A 9,574-nucleotide genomic window follows, 5' to 3' on the forward strand; every position below is an offset into this window, starting at 1 on the left:
AAACTTTCACCGTGGGAACGATGATGTCCGCTAACATAGCTTTGAAACTCATAGCTACTTCCGTAAACTCGCTGACGTCACTGGAACTTGATTGGAACATGTCCCAGTCGACGTCACTCAGAGCGTCCCGAAGCGCGACCTCTGATTGGTCCGACCACTGCTTTACGTCCCTCGTCACTACTGTTCCACCCACGATGCAACAAGATGGCCGTGTGGTCCAATTTCCCGACGGTATTGTGTCCGTTCTTGTACGGTGTGTAGCAGTGGTCCAAAGTTTTAACTCCCCTGGTGGCACACGTGATGTGTTTTTTTCAAGTTTCACCTTGTTAATGTCCCAAGTCACCACCACAGTTGCGTCGGGTCAATTGTTACGCACAACACATCATGTAGGTCCGATCGAACTATGTCGGTGTCCGTTTGCAGTGGAATAAAAACGGCTGTGATGATGACCGTGCCGAATTCCCGGGGGAAGCATGCGACGGTCAGCTGTTCCAGGTTCGACGAGCAGTTGTGGGAGAGTCTTGATGTTGTTGGAGTTACACCAGCTGCGGTTAGTCATGATGCTGACCCCTCCACCCTTGGATTTCCCCGACTCCTCCCACCCGTCGGTGCGGAACACAGAGAAGGCCTCGGCTGGGCGAATGGCGTGGTCCGGCGGGTTCAGCCACGCCTCCATCAGGCAGACGATGCAACATTTGCTCGTATCCTGTTGGAATGTAATCCTCGCTCGAAGGTCATCCATGTTGTTCTCCAGGGACTAGACATTGGCAAGGGGGATGCTGGGCAGAGGTGGACGGCAAGGTTGTGTCCTCATTCGCATCTTAATGCCGCCTTGTTTACCGCAGTGCTTCCAGCAACTGCATTGAAGTTACTTCTGTTGCTGATGGTGTTGGCGCGTAGAATCTCCGCCCGCCACTCTGTACCAAAGTTGTTCCTGTGATGTAGAACGAAAATAAACACTTTAATGTGCGTAATCACACGGAGCATTCGTGCAGGCGACCACAAGGGGCGGCACCAAGCAGCTCGCTTCCTGTTCAGCAGTTAGCTTCCTGTTTAGCAGCTAGCTTCCTGTTCAGTCTCTCTCTGTCTCTCTCTCGCTCCCCTCCCCCCTTCTGCTTTTTGGATACTAGGTTCACTCTTTCAACCGTTTCATTTTCCGTGACCGGACCGTTACGTGTGCGTGGGTTTTGGAATCTCACTGCCAGTCGCCGGGTTTTACACAATTTACACAATTTTTTTTTATTTTGTCACAAAATAGGTTTCACAACCCACCGGGATGCTCCTGGGAATCTGCGCCGGAATTCTGGAAAAATGATAGTACACATTTATAGTAAGAGGGTGTTGTTTTTTTGGGCGGCATATTGACATTTGGTAATGTATGTTGGTTAATGGGATGAGACTAGAGGAGGTCGTGTTTGGCACAATTTAATTTTATAGTAATTATACTTTTTTCTGTTAATTATCACCCCTCCCAATGTATGCAACCTTATTCGCAAATGTTATCGTAGGCTGGAGGGATGTGTACTGCTAATGTTGATCAATAAAAAGAATAATGACAGAAATAGCAAACAAACGATTTTTCAGGTCTGACGGTTTAATCCTGGCATTATTATACCATAGGCTTGTGTAGTGGAAATATAGGGTTCCACCTTAAAAGTTCCACACATCAAATAAGTCAAATATCCACTCCGGTCATTCAGAAAACCGCTATCAGGAGTCAGGGGTCAGGGTGACTGGTGTCACAATGGAGCAGAGTCATCCGGTGACGGAGCGGGATGGATTTTTTTTCGGCTCACTGAGCTTCGATGCCCCGGGGCCCCCCCCCCCGGATCCGGCGCTCGCACTTGCGATGCTCTTTGACATGAAGAGCACCATTGAACCCCCTCTCTTTGTGCCGAACGGGGTCAGGTTTCCTCCGACTTCGGAGGCTGATCCCACGTCGGCGAGGCGGTTCGCTCACCTCTGAACCCTTCCAGAAGTTATTTTTTATTTATTTTTCGAATTTTTAACACAACTTTGATCTCTTATATAACCTAATAATAACTTAACACTTTGGGGCTTTGAAACTTCCCAAGATTCCATTCAACTGTGGGGGGTGATTTAAAAATGTTCTCCCTGCTGCTGTCGATTGTAAATGTTGCTCTGCTGTAAAAATAATTCCGGGAGGCCCTGCGGCCAAGTTGCCAGGTCCCAAGGTTGAAGGGTGGTAATTGGCCGGGGTCTCGGACCCTTTCAAAAAGCACCTGGAAAAACGAGCTTGTTAAAAGGGAAAGAAGAGTCCGAGTTGAAAACGCCTGAAGAGCCACAGCGTTCCTCCACCCCTCTGCCTGTCTCTCTCTCCGTGTCTCTCTCTCTCTGGCCCTTTCTCAAGCTGCATTCTTGTCTGTATTTGTGAAACGTCATCAGTCGCAGCCCAAGTACTGTTCCAATTCAAAGTACGCGTAAAGCCAAGTCCAGTCCAAATGCCGGGATGTGGACTTTCTCCGCCCATTTTATCGAGGATGCATCGGTGGTGACTTGTGTGGACTTGGGACAGCCAAATATCCCAGAATGCATTTCCCACCAAGCGGTGGTAATGGTAATGGTCCCCGGGAGTCTGTACTCCCGAGTTGAACTTGCCAAGTCCGGACTTCGCGTACTTGTTATTGAGAAACGACCTCTGTCCCCCTATGGCATCCGATTCATGTCATAATATGCGCCATAAAAAGTGCTCACAAGCAAATGTTATTGTTTTCCATGCACACAGGGGTGGCGCTCCCCATAGGTGACATGGGCGGCCACCTTGGGTGCCATCTCGAAGGCGGGCCCGGACCGGTGAGTGATCATCACAGGCTGGATTCGAACCCCAGGGTCGCTGCAAGCGTTTTGGCTATACGCTACGCCCGCCTTTCTGGTCGAGCCACCGCGATGCCATTGGTACCTCTCCGACAGTACCGACGGTGCCTACCACGTGCCAGCGAAGGGACGCCCGCGCTACCGACCCATGGCGCTTTCGGCGCGCCAGAAAACTGCGTTTTCATCCTAGGTGTAGGTTACTTTGTTTTACTCCGTTTCCTTATGGAACGACGGAACGAAAGAAGCACCGTGCGTAATGGGGACACTTTCGCCGTCTCTCTTACTACCCCCTCCGTCTCTCTTACCGCGCCCCCCGTTGGACAGGTTGCCCGGAGCGGCAAAATGGCCAGAGCTGCAAGAACGGCAAGTTCACAAATCAAACACAGGGTTGTGCAGGCAGCGTCCAGCGAGAAACACAACAAAGAATGGGTTTATTGAAATGGAAATTAGAATTGAAATAAGCAGCCGGCAGGCGTGAGAGATTTGGTGCTTGGCGTTGCCAATATATATACACATGGTAATACACAGGTTTATATGCTCTCATACGCCCTCACGGGTCACTGGGCTCGCGCGAGTCGGCATGACTTTTGACAATTGGTGGGCGGAGACCAGGGGAGGCACTAGCCCTTCGCACCCACTTGGACCTCCTTGTACCCTGGACGGGCAGGTCCAGCTCCGCAGCTCGCATGTTGGTCTCGGTGGGACCCTCGAAAACGGGCGGATACGAAGTGAATTCAATCGGTCTTTTAAAAAATCGCCAACTGTTTTGAATGTTCTTTGTCATATTCAAATCAAATTGAATTACCGAACCCTTCCTGGGTGAAATCGTAGAATTTGCTGTGAGCAAGTTTTATCACGCGCACACCATAGCTCCCGGAGCAACTTTCCTCTGTTTATTCAGGCATAATGAACATCGCCCTCCTCCCTCTCGCTCTACCTCATTGTAATTGTCTCAAAGCATTCTCTCCCTCCCTCTCTCTCTCTCCCTCTATCTTTCGGTCCGTCTGTCCTGCCCTTTCTTCCGCGCTCGATCGTCCTCTTTTATCCCATCATTTAATCACTCTCTCTGTTTCTTCCACGATACACAATCCCGTCCCTTTGATCCCTACCTGGAAAATAGGTCAGAGAGAGGGACTCCACTCGCATCTCTCTCTCTCTCTCTCTCTCTCTCTCTCTCTCTCTTTCGCTCTCTCTCTCTCTTTTCTTTACTAAGGTGTCCGTGTGATGAGCGGCTCGCGGATGAAAATCATGGCGTCGGTGTTTTATTAAATGGAGAGGTAGTGTGAGTGTGTGTGTCGAGGCGATCCGACAGTAGGAAGTGGATGAGAAAGAGAGGGTAATTAGGAAGAAAGACGGTGCGGGTAAGAATAGATACAGCACGGGGGGGCTTCTTTTGTTTTTTGCGTTTTGGAGCGTCATGACTGCGAAATCCAAGACTCTTTATTTTTACCAGGCTTTTAATTGATCCCATCGTTTAAGTGATTTTATTATTCTGCTTGGTGTCAAATGTGTTTTTGCTTGGCCTCTATCGTCACTTTCTGACGGCCCACATTGCGTTCCATGCCGTGTATAAAAAGGTACAATACAAATGAAGGTTATAGCTACTATTGCTTGTCACATCCTGCACCCTGATGTAATTCAACTTACGAAACAATTGCACGGGAGTCACTTAATGAAACCGACCGGATGTATCACTGATGCGCAGCCCTGAATACCTACCTAGAGTCTGTGGAACTGAATCTGAGTAAGTAACTAAGTACAGATCTTTGAAAAGTGTACTTAGACACAGTTAAAAGCACTTATGCCTGGTTGCTCTCCACTGTCGGTTTCCAACAGGTGCTGTTTTGGATAAATCCGTCCAGTTTCCAGGACGGCTTTGTTTATCCTATGAATATGAGATTTTGACTTTGCGGGTGATTGAAGCCGAGCCGGTTCAGGGAGGCACATGGAGGCGGCAGGAGCGGAAACGCCCGTCTGGGCGTCGGGCGGGACCTTCCTCGCCACCTCGAGCTCTCGCCCGTTGCGTGTTGACTGGCAGCATTAATTTGCGGCGGTCCGGAGGCTTTTCGCACGGGGAAGGTTGGCGAGGATTGCCGGGTGGGCGGGGTTACATCCACGGTCAGGGGTTCAGCGTCATTAAAGCCGCTGTCGGTGCTGAACCGCTGGAGGTTTGTTTTGGTTTATTTATGACTTGGTTCTCGGATGGGCTTTCCTTTGATACTCCTGCGGGATCCAGGGATGCGAGGCTAATACATGTGTCGTTGGGGTATGCACGCCTGCTGATTTGCATTGTGTGTGTGTGTGTGTGTGTGTGTGTGTGTGTGTGTGTGTGTGTGTGTGTGTGTGTGTGTGTGTGTGTGTGTGTGTGTGTGTGTGTGCGTGCATGTGTGCGTGCGTGCACATGTTTTCCAGGATGGTGGAGTACTCCCTGGACCTGCAGAATGTCAACTTCTCCGCCATCAGGACGGTCAGGGTACTGCGGCCTCTCAAAGCCATCAACAGGGTGCCAAGTAAGTCCCGTCTCACTGTCACTGTCCCACGGGGGCCTCGGCGTGGGGACCCGGCTCGGTTCCGGTCCCAGTGGCCCCCGGGTCGAGGCGCAGTTTGGCCCCGTGAGATTCCTCAGTGTTGGTCTTTGCGAAGCATTTCCTGTGCTGGGTACAGATATGAAGCTTTGTCTCCGTCAAATTCCACCGTACTGCCATCCATCCATCCATCATCCATCCATCCATCATCAACCTCCCTCATGTCCAGGACCCTCAATTCCATCCGCATTCAGCCGCAGACCTCATTTAAGATTTTGACCCCCCCCCTGTCGACAGTTTACCTGAAGCGGCAAAAAGGGGCTGGAGCCCACTCGGGCTGAGGCCCCTGGGTTTGTGAAAAGGATAGTGGTGAAAAGGAGATGATCAATAACGGGAAGCCTGCAAGACCTTTTTGGACTTGGTCAGCATCCACCGGGACCTTTCATCAATCCTATCACACGAGACCCGAGGGGAGTGGGGTGGGGGCCGCTCGTTCTCCTCTGAAGAGCGGGGTCCCCGCGCCAGCTGCTATTCCATTGTTCCATCTAATTTGCGCCTGGAACCCAATTACCTCAAGAACCTTGGAGAGCTCTCGTCGTCGGGCACGCGGCTACTCGAGGATAATGTTGTTTCGCCGCCTTCACGAGCGTAATTGCAGAGTGTTCCTCTGTCCGCGACTCCGGTAGATCAACGGGCCGCGCTTCCCCGTCCCCTCCAGGGCAGCGGCTCGGTTCGCTCGGCCTGGAGCGCCGCGTTTCGGGCCGCGGACGGCCGGCGCGCGGACACGTGCACGGCAGGGGGGCCGACCACATCCCGGGTGCGGTCGTCGGGAGACGGGGAAAAAAAGGCCGTCCTCCCCAGGGAGCGAGAGAGGGCGGGGCGGCGGGACGGGCGGGTCTGAGCTTCCAGAGTCTTGGGTCTTTTTGGGCTTTTTTCGCCGTTTTACCTGGTGCTGCCACGACCTTGACATTTTGATAGAGGATCAATTACGGTGACTTGTTAGGTTGCCTTTTCTTGTCTATTAATACTGCCATAAGATAAAACATGTCAGCCTGTGCTATAATAATACACTTCTTTTATGCATTGGACAATGGATTGGACAACGCTTTGTGACGTTTCTTTCATTGGCTTAATATTCCCCCTTTATTTTGAATGGAAACGCGTGGTTGTGATGGAGGAATCTGACGTTTTCCCTAAAAGATACTGATCTGCTGAGATGAATGCGCTGGGGTGCTTATATAATAATGGTGACAGCTCTGGTCTCACTCCCCCTCTCGGAGGGAAGGGGGTTTTCAGCACAAACTCGACCATGAGTCACATTTCAAATTATTTTATTTCACGTAGGCCAACGACGGGAATCGAGGCAGAGCAAGGATTTGCCATCGAGTGAAGATGGTGAAAACCTCTGCGACGGTTTCGAGGGGAAACAAACAAACTGCGGAATCCACAACGTTCACCGCAGCGCCGCCTCTCCGGCCGTCGTTTGCCCTCCTCCTGTTCTTTCTATTCTTTTGCCACCCTTCCTTCCTCCCTTCCTTCCTTCCTTCTTCCCTTCCTTCCTTCCTCCCTTCCTTCCTTCCTTCCGCTTGTCACCCTCTCTTCCATTGTCTGCGTCCCTTTGTCCCCCGGCTCACGGGGGAAACACCCGGCAGCCGCCGATCCCCCAGAATCCCCCCTTTTCCCTCCTCAGGCGGCGAATCTGTTTATTCCACAAACAAAACTCAGACGTGAAATGAATGAGATGAAGGGGAGGAAACCTCCACGGCCGGTCTGTTGTGGCCATCCATCCATCATCCACCCATCCTCCACCCATCCATCATCCATCCATCCTCCACCCATCCATCATCCATCCATCATCCACCCATCCATCATCCACCCATCCTCCACCCATCCATCATCCATCCATCCATCCTCCACCATCCATCAATCCATCATCCATCATCCATCTATCCATCCATCCATCCATCATCCATCCATCCAGCCAACCATCCATCCATCATCCACCCATTCATCATCCATCATCCATCCATCATCCATCTATCCATCCATCCCTCCATCCATTGATGCATCCATCCATCCAGCATCCATCAATCTATCCATCCATCCCTCCATCCATTTATGCATCCATCCATCCACCCATCCCTCTATCCATTGATGCATCATCCATCCACCCATCCCTCCATCCATTGATGCATCCATCCATCCATCATCCATCTATCTATCCATCCATCCATCATCCATCTATCCATCCATCCACCCATCCCTCCATCCATTGATGCATCATCCATCCATCCATCCCTCCATCCATTTATGCATCCATCCATCCACCCGTCCCTCCATCCATCATCCATCCATCCATCCATCCATCCACCATCCATCCATCATCCATCCATCAATCATCCATCCACCCATCCCTCCATCATTGATCCATCCATCCATTAATCCACCCTGACCTCCCTTCATCCATTCATCCATCCATCCACCCATCCCTCCCTCCATCCATTCATCCATTCATCCATCCATCCACCCATCCCTCCCTCCATCCATTCATCCATCCATCCACCATCCCTCCATCCACTGATCCATCCATCCACCCATCCCTCCCTCCCTCCCTCCCTCCATCCACTCATCCAACGCTGCGTCGCCGCATATTTGTTCTGCTTTTCGCCGTTTATTCAGTTCATTCATCCAATAAGCGGTGTCCCTGTAGCTAATGAACTCCTTCTCTCATGAAGTACATTTTGATTGTTTTCTGTCCTTTATTCCCTTCATCATCGGGTCGTCTCTTTCTCTCCGCCTCGCTTCCTCTCTCCCTCCTTCAGAGAGCGGAGGCCGGGTCGGGTGGGGTCGGGGAAATTAAGTACAGCGGTAAATATGTAGAGAGAGAGAGAGAGAGACAGGGAGGGAGAGCGAGGGAGGGAGGGAGGGAGAGTGCGACAAAGAGCCAGAATGACCAAGAGACGGAGGGGAATGAGGAAGAGAAAGGAAAGGATGGATAAACGGAGGTGTAGAAAAACATTTGATTGTTAGTGAGAGCGAGTGAGAGACGTTGTGAACGATGCTCATGGCACATTCAGGCCAAATAACCTTCTTCAGAACATGAGATGGATGATAGATGCAGAGAAAGAGAGAGAGAGAGAGCGACAGAGAGAGAGAGAGAAAGGGTGGAAGTGAAAAAGTAAAAGGAAAAAAGCAGCGGGAACACGCAGCGGACGCTTGACAAGAACGAGACGGATCAAGCGGCGGATCGATGCTCCTGCAACCAACGAAGAAGAAACAAACAAAGAAGTAAAACAAGAGAAAAAAAGAGAAGGAACCGATCACAAAGGCGACAATGGAGGGAGGAGGGGAAGAGAGGAAAGAAGGAGGGATGAAAATAGAGGAGCCACAAAATAGAGATAAATGAAGGAGGGACGCGGGGATTATCCGGAGGAGGAGGAGGAGGAGGAGGAGGAGGAGGAGGAGAGAGGATGATGGGATGATGAGGGGAAGCGAGGGAGGACGCACGGAGGACTGGGATCAGCGCGCTGCTACGATGATGGATAGAGCGGGCGGAGGACGAGGTGAGGGATGCAAAGGGGATCGACGGATAAGCAGGGAGGAAATTGAGGGAGGGATCGCGGCGACCAGGGCAATGGGGAGGAGGAGAGGAGGGGCGGGGGAGCGGAGGGGTGGAGCGGGGGAAGAGAAGAAGAAGGAACGAGAGGGAAGGAGAGAGCGAGAGAGAGAGCGAGAGAGAGAGCGAGAGAGAGAGAGAGAGAGAGAGAGAGAGAGAGAGAGAGAGAGAGAGGGAGAGAAAGAGAGAGAGAGAGATGATAAGATATCAAAGAAGCGGAGAAAGAAGCGATTATATTTCCTTTGACAGCTCCTTACGAGCTGTTAGGAGGGGAGGAGAGAAACGGTGGTATTCCTCCAACCTCCATCCCTCCATCTCTCTGCATCCCTCCATCCCTCCATCTCTCTGCATCCCTCCATCTCTCTGCATCCCTCCATCCCTCCATCTCTCTGCATCCCTCCATCCCTCTGCATCCCTCCATCTCTCTCCATCCCTCCACCCCCCTGCATCCCTCCATCCTCTACATCCCTCCATCTCTCTCCATCCCTCCATCCCTCTGCATCCCTCCATTCCTCTGCATCCCTCCATCTCTCTCCATCCCTCCATCTCTCCGCATCCTTCCATCTTTGCATCCCTCCATCTCTCCACATCCCTCCAT

The 9,574-nt window shown here is 51.5% G+C and overlaps 1 protein-coding gene across 1 annotated transcript in view; it reads left to right on the forward strand.

Annotated features, from left to right (window-relative positions):
- The window catches only part of cacna1ib (calcium voltage-gated channel subunit alpha1 Ib), a gene marked incomplete at its 3' end in the record, with an annotated part of 165,957 nt that overhangs the window by 54,295 nt on the left and 102,088 nt on the right, over positions 1 to 9,574 (forward strand). The window contains exon 4 of the mRNA XM_079998880.1: positions 5,248 to 5,345. Coding sequence (XP_079855006.1) covers positions 5,248 to 5,345 — 98 coding nt within the window. The remainder of the gene's footprint in view (positions 1 to 5,247; positions 5,346 to 9,574) is intronic.

This window comes from Zeus faber, assembly GCF_960531495.2.
Source record: "Zeus faber genome assembly, chromosome: 4".
In the NCBI taxonomy this organism is placed as follows: Eukaryota; Metazoa; Chordata; class Actinopteri; order Zeiformes; family Zeidae; genus Zeus; species Zeus faber.